This window comes from Populus nigra, chromosome 14 (genome assembly GCF_951802175.1).
Source record: "Populus nigra chromosome 14, ddPopNigr1.1, whole genome shotgun sequence".
In the NCBI taxonomy this organism is placed as follows: Eukaryota; Viridiplantae; Streptophyta; class Magnoliopsida; order Malpighiales; family Salicaceae; genus Populus; species Populus nigra.
This window is the reverse complement of record NC_084865.1, coordinates 12,898,911-12,922,040: the sequence shown is the minus strand read 5'-3', so window position 1 is coordinate 12,922,040 and position 23,130 is coordinate 12,898,911. Positions and strand designations below refer to the sequence as shown.

General features: G+C 33.1%; 3 protein-coding genes across 6 annotated transcripts; 2 read left to right on the top strand and 1 right to left on the bottom strand.

Moving 5' to 3' along the window:
- The first annotated feature begins 1,403 nt into the window (after positions 1-1,403).
- LOC133672760 (HVA22-like protein k) lies at positions 1,404-4,880 on the top strand. Its single transcript, XM_062093276.1, has 8 exons — positions 1,404-1,509; positions 2,192-2,250; positions 2,479-2,576; positions 3,150-3,201; positions 3,429-3,492; positions 3,761-3,856; positions 4,120-4,192; positions 4,290-4,880. The coding sequence occupies exons 1-8, from the start codon at positions 1,477-1,479 to the stop codon at positions 4,403-4,405; spliced, it is 591 nt and encodes a 196-aa protein (XP_061949260.1). The 5' UTR covers positions 1,404-1,476; the 3' UTR covers positions 4,406-4,880.
- Positions 4,881-5,248: 368 nt separating this feature from the next.
- Positions 5,249-11,297, bottom strand: LOC133672321 (G-box-binding factor 1-like). 4 transcript variants are annotated; one of them, XM_062092702.1, is made up of 13 exons: positions 11,007-11,297; positions 9,850-9,949; positions 8,492-8,541; positions 8,323-8,370; positions 8,153-8,242; positions 7,967-8,056; positions 7,619-7,776; positions 7,469-7,526; positions 7,169-7,217; positions 6,885-7,090; positions 6,437-6,514; positions 5,786-5,911; positions 5,249-5,584 (listed from the first exon to the last, which is right to left on the bottom strand). In XM_062092702.1, exons 2-13 carry the CDS (start codon positions 9,875-9,877, stop codon positions 5,483-5,485), a joined length of 1,083 nt encoding a protein of 360 aa, XP_061948686.1. In that variant the 5' UTR covers positions 9,878-9,949; positions 11,007-11,297; the 3' UTR covers positions 5,249-5,482. The 4 variants fall into 4 exon arrangements, with proteins under 4 accessions (XP_061948686.1, XP_061948688.1, XP_061948690.1 ...); XM_062092704.1 differs by lacking the exon at positions 9,850-9,949 and having other exon boundaries at positions 8,492-8,631; XM_062092706.1 differs by lacking the exon at positions 9,850-9,949 and having other exon boundaries at positions 11,007-11,296.
- A 2,233-nt stretch (positions 11,298-13,530) lies between these two features.
- LOC133672565 (protein PXR1-like) lies at positions 13,531-14,695 on the top strand. The gene is made up of 3 exons (XM_062093011.1): positions 13,531-13,539; positions 14,332-14,450; positions 14,509-14,695. The coding sequence occupies exons 1-3, from the start codon at positions 13,531-13,533 to the stop codon at positions 14,693-14,695; spliced, it is 315 nt and encodes a 104-aa protein (XP_061948995.1).
- Positions 14,696-23,130: the final 8,435 nt, after the last annotated feature.

Here is a 23,130-nt window from a genome sequence, read left to right as displayed (position 1 = left end):
AAAGTTTATTTTTCTATCATTTATTTTAAAACAAATAATCAAGTAAAAAAGTATATTATTAATTAATTCATGATGGAAATTTTTGTTGGAAATTATTAAAATTTTTCTTCATAAGAAGAAATAAAAAACTAAAAAAATAATATAGTGTATTTCTAAAATATATTAAAAATCTTAACAAAACATTTTTTTTCTTTTTACAATCCAATCCTCATAAAAAAATTGCGAAACAACATTAAAAAAATATTTTTCTAATATAATAAAACCTAAAATACATAATGTCGATTAAACAAAAAAAAATCGAACATACTCATAAAGTCTATCCTAATAATATCGAATCACCAATTATATCGCAAAATTATATGGTGGATGAATTTAATTATCATAATTATTAATTAATCGTTAAGAAGAGAGAATGACGAGAAAAAAAAAATTCAAACTAACTATATCAATAACGACACTGGGGGGCGGTGGCTCGTCGGTGTCCGGAATGAATTGGTTCCAAGGAGTACCTCCCGGCATTAGGGATCCGCCCTTGAAAGAACGCAATCAAGAAATTGTAAAAGAGTGGAAAAGAAGAAACATAATGTTGATGTGAGAGTATAGAGATTTTAAGAGAGAAAGAAGAGACAATAAAGAGAGAGATGGGAGGGTAAGAGAGAAGGAAGAAAGAGTGAAAGATTGTCGGAACGATGGTTTTGTGGAAAAAGAGAGATAGAAATTGAAGGAGAGAAACCAAACTTTTGATTAGAATTTTTTCCAATAAACTTTTTTGAAGGTTTTTTTCAGAAGAGGAACTCAAAGATTCAGGAAAGAAATTGGAGGGATTGTTATTTACCTATGAAAATTATTATTATTATTATTATTATAATAAAAAAATTAATTTTTTTTTAAATTTTTTATGGGGTTATTAATAGAATTAACTAAGATACATGGTTAAGTGAGTTTAGTTGGTTAATTTAGCTTAATTAATTTTTTTAAATAAAAAAATAAAAATAATATCATTTAAAAAAATTAAAAAAAACAATTGTAATTTACTAAGTTTTTTCTAAACTAAACGAGTGACGGGAGTGATGGGATTCGGGTTTTTAATTAAATTATATTGGATTAATGTTTTTTGGTTGAAAGATTTAGAAATTGTTTGAAAATATAGTATAAAATATATTTTTAAAAAATTTAATTTTATTTTGTTGATAATAATTTTTTTATATATATTTTAAATCGTTCTGATATATTAATTTTAAAAATAAAAATTTATTATTTTAATATATTTTAGCACGAAAAACACGATTTCGGGTCACTGACAACAAATTATTGAATTTTAAAAATATAGGTAAATCATTAAAATAAAACAAAAAAATCTACCCAAGGGCAAAATAGAAAAAAAACCAAGAGTGCAGGGACAAAAAGTGCCATAAACCCTATTTTCTTGTCAAACACTCAGTTTCACATCTTAAGAAACTCTCTGCTTCGATTCCTATGGCTCTTCTGGGATCCAACGTAGTAAACGAGGTTAGCAATTACAGTAGCATCCTGATGTTCTTATGTTTTACACAAAAAACTAGCATCTGTTAAGGTTTCGATTTTAAGATTGTTTTACGCAATTAATTTACCAGTCATTAAATCCCATTAATTATCCAATTTTGAAGTTTTTATGGATGTACGAATCTGTTTCATTCGATGATTAAGAGAACAGACAAAATTAACTGTGTAATTGAATTGAAGAAGCTGATTTCATGATTTAGATGCCTTAAAATTATGCTAGGTGTCGTGGGCCATTACCAGTGCAGTATTAAAAATGGTGTGAATGGATTAAATTTGGTGAATGAATTGCAATTGAACCTTATTTAGGAGGCATGTTGTCTTCTAGAGTGATCTAGTGTCTCAAAGGGTTATGGAATGTTTAGCCCATGATAGAATTGAATGCAGGCGACCGGTGGTGAAGCTAGAGGTAGTTTGAAAAGAGGCTAAAAGAAAGGGAAGGGTCCATATGGATGTTAAACTGAAGGGTAGTTGAATGGGCTAGTCCCATTTTTTGGATGGCTGTTTTGTGAGCATATCTGCCCGCTGTTGGATGAGGGGAGGTTCATGTAGCCAACACCACCTAGTTACGGGTTGAGGTTGTGGATTTTGCATAAATCCTTGTGTGTTTTTAAATAATTTTGTGTTTATGATTTTTTATTATGTGAAGCAGGTCGGGTTGCGGTTACTTCTTTGCCCACTTGGATCGAACATTGTAGTAAGAACAGCATGGTGAGTTTTGATTGATGGATGTTTGACAAGTATAGTTTTCATTTTGGCATCCATGTTGATATATATCTCTTTTAGTACTTAAGGTGTAAATAATTTTTTGTTCCAGATGTCTATCTAGGATTCCAGTTTTGGGTTTTGGATAGCCGCTATCTATTGTTTCACCCTGTTTTTCATCATTTGATGCTAAAAGATGGTAGCAATTAACTTGATTTTTCCCCACTCATGCAGCTGTTCTGTGGGGATTGTTATACCTGTGTACCATACATTCAAAGCAATTGAGAGAAAAGATGAAAATGAGGAACAGAAGTGGCTAATGTACTGGGCAGGTTAGAGAGTTTCTGTTTCTTAGGTTTTCTTTCTCATCCTTTTTCCCATGCAAAATTTGTTTTAGGTTCTTAGAAACAAATAAGTAATCGGTGCCTTTTTTAAAAAAATTCTTTCAACCTACTTTTAAGGCAATGACTATCTTCATTTTATTCTTCATGAGTAAATTTTTCCCTGCTTGTGTCCTATAATAGCTATTCAATTCTAATTTCCAGTTTTCAGTATGCCTGTTCCCTTTCTTTTGAATGTTTACATGAGTAATTGAGGTAGGAAGAAACAAATAAGTAAGACCTTATTTTTATATTGTGTTTCATGCCTTTTACTGTGTCGCAAAGTGGACATGGAATCTTCGCACGCTGCACCCTCTACTTTATGTCTGACATTAATTGAGCATTCAAACAAAGCAATGCATATCTACCTAGAGCTTATGATCCATATTTGTGCGGTGCTCAATGTTTGATAATTATGTCCTTTTATTATATTTTGTTTTGTTTTGAGAGATGGTTGTAGTTGGGGACCCGCTTATCTCTTGGCATTGTTATTCATGCTTCCTGAGTATCTTGCTATAATTGCAGCATATGGATCTTTCACCCTTGCGGAGGTTTTCACAGACAAGTTGATCTCTTGGTAAGTTCTGAACCCTGAGCTTTTAGTTCTGAACCCTGAGCTTTTAGTTCTGAAGTCTAAATCATCCGATTTGGTTCCATAGGACTAGTTCTTTCAAATCTTGTAAATGCAGCATAGAACTTAAAAATATTCCATCTAGGAGTTAAGGGATACGTAGCATGCATAACTTGTATATCTATTTATTTATTACTTTGATTAGTCCTTGATCATTGTTTATCTTTCTCCAGGTTTCCGATGTATTATCACATGAAGTTTGCTTTTCTGGTGTGGCTTCAACTTCCATCTGCTGAAGTAAATTTTGATCCTAAACTCCTTAATTCTCCATAGATAGAATTGGGTTGTTTCCTCTGATTGAATGCCCTCAATCTTATGTCATTTTATAAATGTTGACAAAATAAATCTAGCTTGTGTATTGGTTATCATTTGTTGGGAGCTAGTGATATATTTATCACTGGCATTTTGTGGTGCCACAGCTCTATTATACACAGCATGATGAGGTATATTTGATCAAGACATGGGATGAACCTATACTGAAATTGAATATCTTACTTTCAAACAGGGGGCTAAGCAATTGTATATGAACCACCTGCGTCCATTCTTATCGAGGCATCAAGCTAGAGTTGATCTGATTATGGGCTTGGCATATGGTGAAATGGTATGTCCTCTTTATTGTTATCAAGTTTAGGACATTGTAATTTATATGAATTCTTAACTCTGAAGTGCATTTATGTCCATTTTCCAATTTACTCTAAGATGGTTCAAGACCAGCTACCTTTTCTTATTCTGTTCCCTTTTCTTATTCTGTTCCCTGTAATTGATCAAAATTAATTGCATGTAGACTGCATCCTTTTTGTTCTGAGTTTCATCTTACACGTGAAAATGCAAATTTAAAGTGATCTGATTTCTTCAATTTTGCAGGTCAAACTCATCAGCAATCACCAAGTAGAACTTCAATATGCTAAGAGAATGCTTTTGAAGGTTATGGGATCAGGTTCGGATGATGTAGACACATGTTTTAGTTAGTTTGTTAATGCTACCGATCTCCATTCTGGCCAATCCTGAAACTTTGCTATCTTTCTCTGAACCAGCTGACCAAATGTTAAAGGATGCCCCTAATCACCCAGAAGGGCATCCTGAAGTCCCTGCCATCGAAGAAGAGCAGACAAGAACAATCTTGGATACCGAATCTGATCATGCTGATTGAAACTCTCTATCCTTCACCATTCATGTGCCCAATTTCAAATCCCTGACAAAGGATTAAGAGCTCTCCCATCCATCATTGAGGTGTTATCATTCAAATTCTTTATGCCTTTCATCAAAGTTTGCTTCCCTAACCAATCAGCTGAGGAAAACCTACCTTAAACTCCAGTCAATATGTTGCTTATGAGCTTATATTTTTCAACAGGATCACAGAAGTAGTGTTTACACTTGTATGTATGTAAGAATAAGATAACTAGATTACACCTTGTTTGATTGACCCTCGTCGCTTACCCGCATTTCTCTTGGTATACCTAGCCTACCGAAAAGCAAAGAAACAAAGATATGGTTTGATTTGTGTTCTTCATTCTGTACTATGTCAGGTTTTCGATAAAAACATGTAAATATATTAAACAATTCAAAAACAACACAGACGATTGCTGCTTGTGTTTGTTGTTTTAATAATTGCCTGGATTACTCAAGCATTCAGTGTAAGAGTCATCATCTGCGATTAGACTCCCTACTTTGTGCTGGAATCTATCAATTCTCTTTCTTGAATTTGCAATGATGGAAAGGCAAATCTGTAACTGGACAACGCTTTATCATCTTGCTGTGTTTTCGTTTAATGAAAATATGTGATCTGAACGGTTTGATCACTTCTCGCATTGGGTTGTTAAACTTTGTTTGCACAGAAAGCTGAGGTCTAATAACGCACAAATTCCATATTTCCTAAACAAACTGATTAAGCCAACATCGGATCTTGATGATTTGGAATAAAAGCAGAAGCCATTTCCACACTTTTGAGGTTTATATTACCCGAATTATATAAGCTAACATTAAGACTAAGAGGTTCCTTTTTAACCAGAGAAGTTGATTGAACTTAATAATCCAACAATGCTCATGGATTCATTAAGGTTTCTAGCTCCAGTTAAAAATTTTGTAAATAAATTTCGCTATTACAAACTAGGGTTAAAGGTATGGATCAGTATGGAAAGCCAATGTTCTATGCTCGACTAATGGTAGTCATAATATACGGGAGGAATTCACGAAAATTTTCTTCCAGTTCCGGATTCAGTCTTTACTGTCAACTGTCTCCCTCACCACCATGAGACTCTGGAACCGAAGCAGGGTTGCTCTGTTCAAGTTTAGCTACAACTTCTGGTCCATACAACCGAGTCAACTCCTCCTGTTATGACAGCAAACCCGCATTTGTTAAATGAGTGGTGTCGTACTGATTAACTTTTAGCAAGGATTTCATTACCCTGTTTTATGATTAGGAAAACAAAATAAATATTAAGTAACAATGGCGAAGATGCTAATGTTGCACGTGCCAATCACTAAATAAATAAGAACGGGCTTCAAAAAGAGTCCAGTGACAAAAATGAACCTTAATGGAATCATTTTCGGATTTAAGCTTATTGCATTCTTCAGAGAGACTCTGCAATTCATTTCTGAGATTGCTATTGTCACTGCTCAAATTCTGTACCCTGGCTTGTAGCTCCTCGCACTCTGCCTGGTAAAGATGAAAAATCAAAGCAATAGATATAAGCAATTTAACAGGAGATTAACAACAGCAAACGTTTCCCAAAATTTACAATATGTCGAACAACAACGCAAAGAAGCTTTCCTTTCATATTAAAAGAGCGATAACAAGCGAGTTCTAATTTGGACCTTGAACTTTGAAAGGGCTCTTAAGGATCATGGGGCTTTTACACTGTAAAAAAATTCTTAAGCTCTTAAAACTCTTTTTTGAGGCCAATGAAAAGGTAGTGAAATTATTTCAGGACATGTTAAGTGTACTCCTTAAGACTGTTGCCGTGAAGGTGGACTTCTATTCATAAATTTCTATTTGATTTAGAGAATCGTCCTTCACTACCGAGTTTGATAAAGAAAGTTTAAGTAGCCTTTTTTACCACGAGCTATCACTCCAGATCTAAAATAAAAGAAGTGGGAGATATGGCATCTGTACTGGCACTAACAATGGTGAAGAAATAAGCAAACACTCAATGACAAGAAAAGGTACAAACTACAACAGTACCTGTTTGCGTAATCTGGACCTTCTGGCTGACTCTCTATTAGATTGTTTCCTCTTCTGTCTTTTCAATTCACGTTCATCCTGTCAGAACCCAAATCTATAATTCAGTGGAAGAAAAAGGAATCCAGATAGCCTAACAGCTGCGCGGACAAACAGAAAAAAGCCTCCTGGAAATAACACCCCCTCTTTATCATTCTCAAAAACAAATTGACCTGTACCTTGTGAGATACGAGAAGGCCACTGAGTGTATGAGTTTTTCACAAAATTTGAGATATTAGAATTTAAAAAAAAAAAAAAAACAGAACACGGCAGAATATGAACATGAAAAAAATGAAATAGAAACGTATTGATTAGACCATACAGCAAAATTTGACTTTCAGAAACTGAATTTTACTACATGATTAAAAAAAAAACTCAAGAATGATACAAGAAGTAAACACGGCGCTCATACTTGAATCCATTGTTCAGGCAATCCAGCAGGAACAACTCCAGATGTGGCACAAGATGGATTTGGTCTCATTTTTGTAGCTCCAGCAGCAGAAGATGCATTCCATAAGTCCATCCCAATGTTTAAATTAGTTGCAGGCATAGACACCACAGGTTTCCCAGGCACAGAAGCTTGGATATTTGCTCCAGCTGAGGTACTTTGTGCATTAGCTGTGAAGAAAGTCAACATGTTAGCAAGCTATCACAGCAAACAAACAAAAACAGGTAGAGAAAAAAAGAGAAATGTACCATCTGCAAGCATCTGGTTGAAGCTTCCCTTCTTGCTTGCACCATATTCCTGGAATATTTAGGCAGGTATTCATTAAATAAAAGATAAATCATCAAGTAAACACGCTTTCTATTGGCTAGGTTAGCATAGAAAACTGCAATTCCAAAATTATTCCGGGCATCTGGATTTCTACAGCATGAACAAACTAAATAAAACCAGTTCCTGGGATAGGTCACCTATGCTTCTACATGATATTCGTCATTCGCACTAAGCAATAACAGCACACAGAAAGCAAATAATGAGAGCGCACAGAAAAATACCTGCTGGTTAGTATTCTCGTCACTGGCATCAGATGAGCCATCACTACCACTTTCAGCACTGTTCAGTTAGCATAAAGGTCAATATCACAAGAAATGAATGTATAAGCATTTCAAAGGGAATAATCACCAATAAACTTGAGCTTAATTAACCTTTGGGAGGCACCATCATTTCCAGAACCAGAAGCTGCCTTTCCGCTCTCCCCTGCTTTGCCTCCAGAAGTTCCCTTGGTTTTTTTAGCTGAAGCACGGTCCTTTCCATTGGGGACCTTTCCTTCCATCTCTATATTTGCCTGGGCTGAATTTGGTGTCTGCAAGAGAGATGATGAATAAGAAATATCAGATGACCAAATAACAGGCAGGAATTATAGAATCCTAAGAGTGGGAAATAGTAATATTTGGCTACGGTTCTAGAAGGGAATTCACCACACACACACACACACACACACATACACACACACAAAAGAAAATAAATCTTGTATAAGAAACACTCAATATTACCGGGGCCATGTTCGGATGAGCATACACTCCTCCTGCAGGATATAAAGCTGGGTATGGAACTGGAGTTCCGTAAGGTGGGATTAAAGGATGCTGAAAATTGTCAACAGAAAATAAAAAAAATTAAGTGGCTTCTCCGTCAGATAAGGGTAACTGACATGCTTTTCTCAAACAATAGGAGATATCCACCTGGCTTCCCCATAGATAGGGATGAGAGGCCGGTGAGGCTACGGTTGAGGCATAAAAGGGAGGCGGGGTAGCTCCGGCACCATAATAAGCCTAAAACAGGAGCCGAGTTATGAGCATTTAATGTTATTTCTGCAGATATTTATATCAATATGAATTTTATAAACATAAACCTGCATAGAACTTGACCAATCAGGATACGAAGGTGTTGTGGGTATTTCCTGTATACACAATGAAGAGGGGTTAGTACGCTTGCCGGCATGTGAATCTTTGTGCCTGTGTGTTTGTACAATTGTGTGTGTGTGTGTGTGTGTGTGTGTCCATGCAAGAAAGAAAGGGAACCTGATTTGAAGATGTGGGCTTGGAAGGCTTAACAGGAGTGCTTTCTTCCCCTGTCCCCATAGATCAAATTCAGTAAATACGACCAACTTCAACAATTTATATTTAGATCTACCGTATCCTGAACAATATCTACAAAGCACCTGCCAATATCATACCAGATTACAACCCATATCAGGAATTATATGCAATTATTGTGAAATTAACTGTCATTGTCATACATGGAAGCAATGATCTTAGAGCTGAACATTAACAGAAAGCGTACAGCCAAAGCCACCAATTCACTGAACCGATGTGTACAAAATCTTCCACACGGAGATGGTCATCAGGTTCTCACATCACAAGCAAAATATATAGCAATAGTCCCTAATGACTTGGAAATAGCCAAGGGTCCATAGCTAAAATGCTTGGTACTAGCTTGCTACCTCTCTTGGGATAAATTTTTTTTTTAAAAAAAATCAGGGTTAGCCATGCAATTAAAAGATCATGCTATCAATGGCTTCCCCACATATAATGCGTTTCCTGTGACATTTTGGTGAAAATAAAAAAATCTATGATTACAAAGAAAACTTTAATAAATTGAATTACAAAACAACTCAACAGAGTCATAAATCCCAACCACATAGATATGGCCATGGTCACAAGTCTTTGTAGGCGAAGTTCCCTTTCAGATCAATTATGTCTCTTTGTCACTGTACTGACCATCTAATCCATGTCAACATTTGTAAATGACCTTCACCACCTAGTATAAAATAATACAGCCTCATAGTTATCTCATAAATTTCCTAACAATCTTGACCAGGGCTGACCTACAATATACTTTTAAAAGTAACCCTGCTCCATCCCTATTGGCTGTGAATATTTTTACCCTCCTTGTGGACAATAAGTTATCAATTTAAATTAATAACTATGATTTATCTCTCCATCCATCTATCTGCAAATCACTTTGCTTAAATCCAATACTTTGAAAAAGATATTGAAAACAACAGTGGAGAATCATTTAAAGATTCAGCCGCAGGCAAACGAAACATCATTACTGGAAATACAAGTTTATATTATGCCCATTTTCCCAATATATTAGCAAGCACTTCTTAAGCAAAAATAAAGCACTTGAAGTGTCCAAAAACAACAATCATTCACTTAAAAATTGCAGGTGTGTCCCTGCTATTCTAAGCTTCACAAACATCAATGCAGATGCCATATTTGCTTATCAAATGGCCATCAGTCATTCCAATATCAATCAAACTAACCCAAAATGCAATCAAACCTTCCCAAGGAAATTGCACTACAATAATCTCCACGTCAATATTTTTTCTGAATTGCAATACTCTATGACAGGAGATAAAGGTTGCTTCCTATACCATGCCAGTTGGGAGCGGGAGCTTGCATGCTCTCAATCTGCAATTTACAAGATTGAGAATAGATCCATCTCAAATCTGGAGATTAGAGGCTCTCCCAAAGCTGAAAAAATGACACACTAAATGATATTTGAAGGAGTCAGGGAAATATTTGAACTTTCATGAATTTCAAGAATGCACCAAGCACCAAAATGGAGTTGCTTATTCTTAGCTTGAATTGGAAACCCCCCCCTCCCCCCCCCCCCCAGCTGCAAATAGTCCAATTTGATTTGTAGCCTTTTAATTATATGCTAAAATCTGCACAAATCATCAGTGTTCTCAAGAACATCCTCCTCCTCAGCATTGTAGATCATGGTGCTCTCACTACATATCTAAAAGAAAATTAATAGTTCTGCTAGTAGAACCTCCTACAAACACATGAACAAATAGCCGGTGATTTATAATTTATATTTTCATGTGTCATTTTTTTTTGTAGGTGATTCTTTTATGATGGCTTATTAGGAGAAAATAGCACTGTTCTATTTAGAATGATCCCCGCTCTTTCATATGACCCAACTGTTATCTTGACAAGACTAAAATCCAAAGCTGGCATCTGCCCCCTAAATATACTCAAACAAAATCCATAAATCCATTTCAGCCCTTTGTCGACAGCTTCCAGTATTCTCTCTTTCTGTCAAACCTAGTTAGTATTAGATCTTACTCTCTGATTTAAGTAAAATAAAGCTACCAGAGATAAGTTTCATTAAATAGACTAAAAGCAAGCATCCCAAACTACATGACTAGAATATACACTTATCTACACGCATGGCCTAAAATTTCAAACTCAAAGCATAAATACTCAAAGCACAAACTACAAGAAAGCTTAAATAAGTACAATAAAAGAAAGCATAACAGAACTAACTAGTTTCTAATCATAGCAACCTTAAAACTGATAAAAAAGAGAGAGACCCAATTCATGAAAACATAACCAAACTGCACAAAACAAATTCAAAGAACAAAACTTTATCATGAACAGAAAAAAAAACCATGCCCCACTAATACATCTCATAAAACAGAACTATATGTAGATCCCATAAACATGATGAATTAAACAACACAAAATAGAAGCTAGTACACGCGCATGGGAGTAGTGAAATTTGTAGAGGGAGAGAGAGAGGCACCTGGTTTCGTGGCTTGAAGAGAGGGAGGAAAAAGAGTGAGGTGGAAGTCCAAGTTGGATAACAAAAGCCTCTGTTCTAGTAAAAAGAACTTCCCTTTTTACTTTCTTCTTCTTTGTTTTCAAGATCAACGGCTGAGAGAGAGAGAGAGAGAGAGATTTAAACAGACAGAGACAAATAGAAGAATATGCAAAGACCCTCCCGGGCTGTTGTTTCCCAGTTTCACTTGTCTTGTGTCTCTCCCAAAAACAGGTGCAGAGGTTTGATGCTAGAATCTTTACATGTAAGTTTCTAGGATTTTTCTGTCTTAAAATAAACAACGGCGATAGAAATTCGGGTGATGATGTGGGGTTTAATGTTACCTTTGATCCCTCAACTATATTTTAGTTTTTGATTTGATCCTTAACTGTCTTTTATCCCAAACCATTCCTCTAATTTCTACTTCTTTGACTTAAATTTTGGTCCAAAAAGACAAAACACGGCTCAACTTACATGATAAATCTTCTCTAAATTGTAATTTCTTATCTCGCTTCTGTGTGATATAAAATAGCTAAATTACAAGACTGTTGGTTTCAATAGCTTTTATGTCAGGGATGAATTAAACTCAATAATATATTTGGTTTTTTAAATAACTTAGTTTTATATCATGGGACCCACTAAAAATTAAATTCAAAATATAGATGTTGTAGTTTTTATGTTTTTTTAACTGAGTTTTGTAAATATTCTTTATAAGAAAGCCAAAAAAAATTATTCAAATATTTTACACATATTTTTTATTATATATAGACTTCAATAATAATTTTTACCAAGCATATATTTAAATCTAACTAATTACAACTAAAAATATTTTTTTAAATTTTATTTTTTTCAAATCACAATTATAAAAACTACCTAAAAAAGCAAACACGCCCTAAGTTTTAAGAGTTAGAGACATCATTCCTTTTTAGATTTCTATTTCTATAATTACTGATATTTTTGTCAATTGTTTATTATTTTCTATGAAGGGCAGTAAAATCTAAGGTATATGATGTATTACTGTAGCTAACTTTAGTAAGAGAGCCGGAGTAGTGCATGATAAAGAGTTGAGGGACCAAAACGTATCATTTACCGGGTGATGTGGTTGGGGGGCGGTGACCAATAGGAGAGAAGCGTGAAGGGCGAGTGAGGTTAGGGTTTTAAGGGGGTGACACGTGCGAGAAAAGGGAATCCAGCTGTCCAGGTTTTGCTGGATTAGGTGTTTTTATTTATGATGGATGGAATTGGCTATGTATGACTCATCATTGACAGATACACTCTCTCTTATGGATAATGTTAATAAATTCATTTACCTTGCCAGGTGGAAAACCTTTGCTAACCACCATTAACCACTTTAATCACATAAATCAACAACAGATAAAACACAACATTAACAATAACATGATGATGTAATGGTTATAAAACCTAGATTGACCGGTCAATATAAAATCTAAACAGGTTTAGATTGAAAAATAAAAAAAAAATTAACTTAATTTGATTCAATAAAAAAAAACTTGAGTATAATTGATTTTGTTTTATTTGGTAAAAAACTCGTTGAACTTTTTTTAGTTAAACTGACGTTATTTTGATGCTTTAATTTAAAAAACAGATTAACCTGGGTTAATTTTTCCAGTCCAAACCCTAAATATTATCTTGATTGGATTTAATAACTCCTAAATGTTGTCTTGATTGGATTTAATCTTCTCGGTCCAAGCCCCAAGTCGACTCTTGATTGGATTTAATAGCTTTAAATGTTGTTTTGATTTTTTTTCTAACTCTTCATATTATAATTATTAAACTTATCCTAACGGGTGGATCAATTCAGATATGACATGGCTCCTATTTTGATCAAGGTTTTTAAAAAAATTAACTTGGTTGGATTAATCAAAACCTAATTTAACTTTGAAAAAATCCCCTTCAAAACTATGTCAAACCGATTTATTTATGGGAAGAATTACTTGTAGCCAATGACTCTCAAATATCACCGCATGAGGCTTTAAATTAGATAAAGACTAGAGAGTTTGCGTTTTATTCACAAGAAGTGGTTTTTTAGGATTGAGAATAGATCCATTGCTAAAATTTTAATATAAACACTAAAATATATTCATATTTATATTATTTTCTAGATTTTAATTATTGGATTTTGTTGATATATTTTAAATTCCTTTTAGAGTTTCATAGTTCAAATAGGATTGAAAATGTAATGAAATAAAAAAATTATAAGCACTGAAATATCATATAATTCCTAAAATATAGGTTAATCATATTTTTCTTATATATTCATATTCATATTATTTTTCAGATTTTCATTATTGGCTTTTGTTGATACATTTTAAAGTCTTTTTAGGGTTTCGATAGTCAAAAAAAAAAGTTTAAAGAATGGTTTAAGAAGCTTGATTTATATAATAAAAAAATGGATAAACCTTTTTTTTTAAAAAAATCATATTAATATCATAATGAATATTGATGAGCCCTGTCCTCACCTTCTAGTTGGTGGCCTGGCACCGGAAAAATGGGGATTGTGACTCCTTCTATTTTTGTGTGAAATGATAAAAATGAATGGATAAAAATATATTTGAGAATGAGGTTAAGACAGCACAAAATTTAAAGTTTGAGGATGAAATTATTAAATTTGAGAGTCAATTGATCAGAAATTGAAAAATTAATAAGTTTGAAAATTTAATTAAAATTTTGATTATTTTAATTAATGAAATCAAGAGTTTAATTGAAGAATTAATGAGTTTGAGAACTTAATTAAACTTTTATTTAATTAATTAAAGGAATCAAGGATTTAATGGAAGAAATACCAAAGTTTGGAGCTGATTCAAGAAAAAATTGCATTAAAGTTCAAGAACCAAATTGAATAGTCCAAAAACCCAAGATTGTTGTGTAAATGGCGCTATAACTCAGGGATTCAAATTGAATTTAATCCAAGGGCACAATTAGAAATTAATTATTACTGATTAAGATCCCAATTGTTGAGTTTAAAACGTTTAGGGCCAAAGTGAAAAATAGCCATTCCCAAGGACACAAACGGCGCCGTTTGGAAGCACTGTTCATCATCCCTTTCGTTTCGCAAGGAGAAAGTCGATTCAACAGGAAATCTGCAGCAAATCGTAGACCACGTCTCCTGCCCACGATCCCGTTCGTGATTTGAATAACAGTCCTGCAAAGACAGGACTGGTTTTGAAGCTCTCGAGCTCTATAAAAAGAAGAGTTGAACCGGGGAAGAGGGGGAACCAAAAAAAAAAAGAGGGAGAGGCAGAGAACGAAACAGGGAGAACGAACAGGGGGGAAAACACGAAAAAAAGAGAGCCAAGGAAAGAGGCAGGAGACTATACAGAAGGAAAGGAAGGAGAACCAGAGAAAAAAAAAAAAACAGAAAAGCAGAGCACGAACCAAACAGAGAAAAACACAGAAAAAGGAAAGAAAGTGGAAAACAGGCGGAGAACAACGAAAAACAGAGGAGGAAACCAGACGAAAAACTCAGGGGAAGACAGGGGCAGGTTGAAGCAGAGGAAAGGGAAGGCAAAATTCCTTCACAACTTCGGCAGCCGCAAACAACAAACGAAAACCGGAGGGAGCACAGAAGATCGATCAAATACCAGAAGCACGGGAATCAACCATTCGCAGAATCACAAGAACAAAGAAGAAAGAAGGAGAAAAACGTGCAGTAGACCAGGTCTGTTCTTCTTGCACTATTTTGTTTAATTTCCATTTGCACTGTGCAAGTGAATTTTAATTCACTTGCACAGTGTAGCAACACGCGTTGATTAACGCGTGTTGCTTTGCCCAGCCCGGGCCACTGGCTTGGGCCAGTGACCGGGCCAGGCTGGCTAGGTCCAGCCCAGCCCACATGGTCTGAGCTGGGCCCAGCCCCAAAAAAATAGAAAGTGTAGAAATAAAAATTTTGCATGTCTTAGAAAAAAATATATTTTTATCAATTTATTCACTCATATACTGATTTTTTCTTAGCTATGAATTTTTACCAACGCCAGAGTTGGAATTATTCGTGATGGAATATTTACCAACGCCAGAGTTGGAAGTATTCGAGATCGAATATTCATTGACGCTAGAGTCAGGAATATTACGATTAAACCATCATTTAAAAAAAAACAAATATACACATGCATCAATTTAAATTTATTTCATGGGTTTATTCATTGACGTCAGAGTCAAGAATATCATATGTTATTTTTTACCAGCGTTAGATTTAGAAGTATCAATAATTAAATATTCATTGACACCAGGGTCAGGAATATTACTAGTGAACTATAATAACACAAATCAACAATTTTTAGCAATTTAAGACTAAACCAGCAATGCAGCTTACCTCAGATAGGGTGCGCTAGGGGTGCTAATACCTTTCCTAGCCTCAACCAGTCTCGTACCATATAATCTCTGTTGATCAGTTAGGGTTCCTAGTGACCATAATACTAAGTGACGACTTCTTAAAACAAGACATTTTCTCTAAAAAAATAAGATGTTAGATATCTGTTCTTTTTCTATAATTAAGATTATTTTTAAAGTCGCTGCGATAGCAGATGTGACACTTAACTTAACACAACACCGTCATTCTATCTACAGAAGCACTTTCCTTTGGTTACCTATGATGTCCCATTATATCATTTAAGTCCTTTATTTCTTTTTCTTTTTTTCTTTCACACAGAAGACAACAACTTCATCCCCAGACCACATCCAAATATTTCTCTATCTCCCCCCTTCGTAGGCTGAAACCTCCTTCAATAAGGGTCATGACATTTTTTTTAAAATTTTTGAGAAAATTAATCCTTATATACTCTTAAACATTTTACTAATACATATTAACAAGATATTCTAATGAATTTCATTCAAAAATTCTATTCCTCATATTATTTATAATGGCTGAAACCCGTGTATAAAGGAAGGTGCAAAATTTCTTCTAATCCCCTATAATTAATACCAGTATTCACCAATAAGCATTAATGACATCACTTAAACCATACAATATACAAAAACCCTAAATGCCATAATACATACTGCACTACTTCAAGCTCAATCCATAGCAAAATCATAATCCATTAAGTTAAACATAGTTCTATTATGAGATTTTTTAATCGAGAACTAGAAAGATGATGTTTGAGTTTAAAATAAATTAAAAACTACATGAACTAATAAATAATAAAAAATTGTTAACACTAATTATAGACTAAAGCGAAAAATTGATATTTTTTGTAAATAGCAAAAGATAAATACATATGTAAATATTTGACTTCGTGTTGTGGGCCACTTTTCCAAATTCTTATTTGATTATATAACCATTAAAATAGATATTCATAAGATAAAAAATAATTTAAATTCTAGAGGAAAAAAATGTATTTTTTTAGTCTAAATTCTTATTTCTTATTAATGTATTTGTTTTTCACAAAAACATATTGTTTTTCTATATGTAGTATGTTTTATTAAATAAAAATTAGAGTCAGTGATAATCTATATTAAAAAAAATTCTAATGATTTGAGATAAGGAGGAAAAAACTGTATCTTTTTAATCAAAACTGCTTTTGCTTCTTCTTTTTTTCCAACAAAAACATGTTTTTTTTTATCATAAGTATTTTTTAAAAAAACAAATATCATAAGTTTAAAATAAAATCTCAATAAAAAAAATCATGAATTGATATTTTAACATTAATATAAAAAAATATATATGAATAATAAATTTAAGAAATATTAAACAAAAAATAACAAAATAAATATTTTATTTGTATTGAATATTTATGAGAAAAAGTTTTAAAAATTATGCATACTAAGTTCATGTATAATTACTCGGAAAGTAATTGTTGATTTTACCATAAAAAACTCTAATATTATTTAAAAATTGTGACATAATTGAATAATTATTTAAACATCATTTTAATAAATTTATTTTTAAAAAAATTTATAATAAAATGTAAAACAATTAAAATTAAAAAATTAAAGGGCATTTTAAAAAATGCCGTTGCTTTCTAGAGCTAGAAGGATGGGTTTTGATGCCCGATCCAAAATAAAAAGCACATGTGAGCTTGGGTTTGGAATGCCTAGCTCATATGCATATATTTTTAAAAAACGAACGCTGTATTAATTTTTTTTTTAATGGAATAGACAATGCATCATTCACTTGCAAAAATTTTCGATCAATTAAGTTGTTTTAATGACCTCTAAAATCTCATTTCTATAAAAAAATTTATATTTTAAATGAGCTAAAAACACAATATGAAATCAAATAAAAAAAATATTGAGCCCTAATCTACTTTTTTGGTAACACCTTAATTTTTCCTAGATAGAACACATGCTTAAAATTTAAAATTACCAGGGAAATTTTATTTTTTAATTTATATATACTCTACTGAAATTTGGATAGAAATTCCTTTATAAATATGATATTTTAAGTTATCAATTTATCAAATCAATACTTTTATAAAAATTCCTACAATCTTTCTGGATCATCACCATATCAATCATTTATTAATTAAATCCAAGTTAGTCAATATCACATTCAAATAATCATGACACATTAATTATATATTAATAAGAATTAACACAATATTTTGGCATGCATGAACAATAAGTAAATATTATAATAGGCAATTTAAATTTACAAGTCTACAACCAAAGGTTAAAGAAACATATTTCATATGTGTAAACAACATTATTTTACATGCCAAAATGAATAATGATATATCTAGTCTATTAAATCAAAACTGATAAAGAAATATATTCCAAACGAGTATCAGATGGTCCTAAAAAAACAATAAATTAATATAGATAAATAACAAAATTTAATTAATACTAATTTATCAGACACAAATAACTATATTCTATTTTTCTTTAACCCATGTTGATTTTGATATGTAAAATCTTTTATTCCATTTTTACTTATCATTCTTTTATCTTTTATTTTAATTTATTTACATTAAATTTCACGTTATCCTTATTTGCCCATAATCCAGGCCAACTAATCAAAACCAAATTGTAATCATTACCTTTCATCCTAATGATTGGCTAATCAAATTTTATAATGCATGCCGAAGTAAATGAACTTATTTATATATATTTTTTATTTTTTTGGGGTAATATTTCAAAGATTTTATCTTTTATTTATACCTAATTTAAGTTAGACTATTTCAAATTTTATTGAATTATATCCCGATACTTTTCGTTTCTCATGAATCACTTCCACTTAATTTTTATTCATATTTTTGTATTTTTTATTTTTCAGCCATTTTTCATATTCTTATTTTTAAATCGGCACACAATTGTTTTATTTTAAATTCTCAAAATCCATTATAATTCTCCTGGTGTAAATATCAAATCTGCTTACTTAACATAACTTTACTTCACCATGTATAGATCTTATCCAGGGTATACATCCCATCTCGGTCTATTTTTAAAATAACATACATGAAGTTTTAAATCTTTCAATATCTCCATATTTATTTTTTAATTAACTTATTTTATTCTCAGGTTAAAACTTGAATTTTTATTAATATAAATATGAAAATAAAATAAAATTTAAGGAATCAAATTAAATATTTGTACATCTTTTCAGTGGTGCAAGTGGAAAAGGCTATAAAACAAATGAAGTTTAACAATTGAAATGTAAAATTAAAAAGAGTAAGGACTAAATATGCAAAAGATAAAATTTAAGGGATCAAAAATTAAACATTTCTACATCTTTTTTTTAAGTGAAAAAGGCTTCCTTTTTTTTTTTCTTATATTAATCTTATTCCTTGACAGTGACGAAGACAGAAGGGCTGGCAGGGCCCAGCCCCTCTAAGAAAATTGTTTTTCCAGCCCCTCTCTTAATAATATTTATATTTTTAGTCTAAATAGTAAAACAATTGAAATCTTACCCCCTATTAATTTTATTTTCTGGCCCTGTTCCTTGGTCTTTTAGTGTTTTTTAACAATAATTTTAAATTATATTTAGTAAAATTGATCTTTAATTTAATATCAAAATATTTCATAACATTCTTGATGGATACGTGAGGACATGCAAATCAAAATAGATCCCAAACACAAAATAATACCAACATAATTTGCAATAATAAAATTGAAATGAAATAAAAATCAATGACCATAGAGTAAAATAAATTCAAGGAACTAAAACAGTTATGAGCAGTGGTGTGCAATGAGAGGATGATACAGTGAATAACTCATGCCTTTTAATTATATTATTTAATTAGAACAACAAATTATACCAATAAAAAGAAATTATATGTTATTTAATTGTGTTTAGTTTGTCATGATGTTATTTGATAACTATTGAATTATTGATCGAAGATACTTAATTAAAGGTTTATATAGAAAAAATAAAAAACTTATTAAAGTTGAAATTATTGTTCTTTCTCTGATGCTTTTCTTTCAGAGGTGAGTTTCTGCGGGCAACTATTTTTGAGCTAATTTATGCATATAAAAATTGAATTCGATTTTACCATCCGGTTAAAAATAGGCTGTAATTACTTATATCTCTTAGATGCACAGAATAAAGATTCTATCTATTTTATATTTAGTTATTATCTATGACTGTAAGCCCAGCAATATATTATTGGCATTGCCCTTTTTTCTTAATTCTGTTAATTTAATTTATTATGATTTTTTTTTTAAATTTTGGGTTTTAATAATAACACATACTTTGAGTTTTTTACCAAGTAGATGTCAAATAATACTCTGCAATAGTAAATATTTAAAATATTTAGCTAGCTTGAATAATATAAAAACATTATATTAAAAAAAACATAACTTGAATAATTTTTTTGAATTATATGGCATCAAACATGTGTAGGGATAAAGATAAAACAAGCATGAATGTCAAAGAATAATATAAATAATATTATAAGATTTAATCTATCAACTTAAATTATAGGTTGAGATGATTCTTTCATATGGTATTAGAGACTTGACGACTAATCAGTCATGAGTTTGAAATTCATTATTCTTATTTATTTGATAAAAATCAAGTATAAGATAGTATGGTTTTGTGCAAGTTTCAAGTCTAGAGAATTTCTATTTTAAAAAATATATTAAAAAATAATATAAATTATATATTAAAACTTAAACTTAATTGAATTGGTTTTTTTTTGGAACGCCATTTTCCTTGCGCTCGAGAGCATGGACCACCATGAAAAAAGGACACCACTCGTGAACACTAAGCACTAAAAGGTGCCACACCGTTGTCTTTGGATCCAGGACACCTGAGAGAGCACTCTGGAGAACTCCTTTTAAGGCTGCGAGAATCCATGCCAACGCTACACAAAGCCAACATCTGAAGCCAACACGTGTTAAATAAACTCATTTACAGTATTAAAGATCGTCGAGAGAAGAGGTGCGCTGATTAAAGTCATCAGGAACAAAACAAATTAATTAGTGTGGCTGCCATGTGCTAAAGCTAGCCAAGCCAATTCACCTAAGACAGCTTGGAATCTGTAAAAAGAGTGTTGATTAGGAGAAAATGGTCTCCCGGAAAAGAGAGAGAAACGATACAAAGGCATGGACCATGGAATGACACATACCCACTTGTCCACCATCCAAGTTTCGTACGTTTTATGATAGTTAAACATTAAATATGTGGTATAGATTAAGGCGTTAATGAGATTTAGAATCTTTGATTATAATTTAAACCCTAAAGAAGATACAAACTTAGCTGTTGGCGAGATTTCTTGCTTTAGGGTGCGGGGAATAATCCAACTTTATGTCTGTGTATTTGTGTTATTGCAAGTACTTTATTTGGTGCCTGTGTGATTATATATAAATGTGGGACAATAGCTTTAGTGAAAGTGACAAGCTAGCTAGCTAGCTAGCTAGGGTGGTTTGCTCTCCAATAAAAAAAGAGCCTCTCTATCCACCTCGTGGATTTCTTTTCAAGTATTTGACCATACCATCCTTTTCACCGTCGGGCAATATGTGGGTTAGGTTGAGACATTTTGACCACTCGTGCTCTTGCCTTGCCTTGCCTTGCCCCGTCCATGGAGGTTTGCCTTTGCCCTTGTGCGTTGATTGGCCATGCGGGTAATTAGCCTTGAATGCAGAGCTAAATATAATACAATTAAGCTATAACCCACCCATATAATGGCCTAAATCAAGGCGGAATTCATGGGGGTTGAAGACCTAAGCTATTAAATCTAAAATAATGCCGTACCCTTTTTTTATCCTTTTGTAAATTTGATGTGTAATGTAACGGGCACGGAGTTTGAGGAGAAAGCGTGAACGATTTTGAGAGTATTTAAAAGTGAGTGGAAGATGTATTTATGAAGTGTTTTTTATTTATTAATGTGTTAAAATAATATTTTTTTATTTTTTAAAATTTATTTTTTGGCATATCACGTTAAAACAATTTAAAAACATTAAGATCTTTTAACTTGAAATAAAAAATTAAATTTTAATAAAAAATACATTCAACATCATCACGAACATGAAGACTTGGATTGGTAGGAGGGAAACAAGGGAGAATACTGTGTGTGGCATGAAGAGCACAAACAAAATTTATTCGAAGAAGAAGAGAGATTGATGGGAGGGCATTGATTAGCACTCACAATCCAGAGGGCACACACATCCCTATCTTGCAATTTTATGGTGTAGACATGAGAGAGCTCGGGACCTACTACACATCGTGTCCGGGGATGATGTACTCTATGTGCATGATTGAGTGGGCAGCCTCTTTAGCTAGCTTGTAGATTTTTTTTATTTTTTTAAAATAATGGTTTTACTAATATTAAATTAATTTTTTAATATTTGTTATAAAAATACAAGAAAAACCTCCTTTTCTTTCTGATCACTCATGGTATAGTAGAACATAAATAAAATAATGATAAAACCTCATCCGTAGTGTCGATACACGACGTCGGGCGACGGCTCCCGCTTTTTTGTTTATTTTAACAAAAAGGGTTTTTTTTCTCGATTGGGGGAAACAAAGATTTTATTGGAGTCGCCATCTAGTAATTTGAGGGAACTAGAAATCCCAAATTAGACACTGGTCCCAGATATTCGGGAACGGGGTTAGTTATGATTAAGGGAAGGTAGACACCACCCTTAAAACATCCTTTCAAAAGAAAGGTTACCCTTACTTGTGTGTTTTTTATTTGATTCAAATGCTATTATATTTTGGGCTTATTGGTAATTATTTTAAAATGATTAACGTCGGTCCCTAAAAATAGAAGACACGTTAAAAATGACATCAGTCCCTAAAAATTAGGAGACTTGTCTAAAATACTGACGTTTGTCCCTAAAAAGGAGAGTTACGTCTGGGTTACCAAAAGAAATAATGGATGTAATCCATTATATTTTGGGTTTATTGGTAATTTGCCTTTTTTTAAAAACGGTTAACGTCGGTCCCTAAAAATAGGAGACGCGTTAAAACTGACATCAGTCCCTAAAAATTAGGAGACTTGTCGACTTTGTTTTTTTGTATTTTTTTTTACAACATGCAAGAAAATTTACAAGCATTTATATATAAAAAAATATCAAAAATACCAGTTGAAACCCAAAAAATTACTTGAGTGTCGATGTATAGGTAAAGGACTGAAATACCCTCGGATTTCTCGAAAAATTACGAAAATGCCACTGGCGGCGCGTGTGGCACACGCGCGGTTACTGTGGGCGGCGGCGAGATTTCCCGGCGAGATTTCTGTCCAACCGACGGTCGATCCTGGTAGATCTGAGGACGAGGATTCTGATGGAGGTGGTATCGTCGGTCGTTGATGGCTGACGAAGGAGAATCGACGACTTGAAGCTTCGGTGGCCGCCGACAATCGCGGCCCTTTTCCGGCCAACTGAGGCGGCGAAATCAATGAAAACCACCGGGGTTTTTCTTTACATCAAGGGAGAAAACTTTCTGTGGTGGTGCGGAAGCTGGAGACGGCCGGAGATGGGAGATCGGGGGAGAGAGAGAGAGTCGCCGGCGAGAGGAGAGAGAGACTCTAAGCTGTGCTATGGTGTGAACGCGCGCATGGTTCACCGGTGCATCTGAAGGCTGTGAACCGTTGGATCTCCTTTGAACTGATCTTGCGGCTGTGATTGGCTGGATCTGGAAGTTGATCGACGGTCCGGATGAGAGGAGCCGTGATCTGGTGTGTCGCGGTGTACCTAACGCTCGGTACAC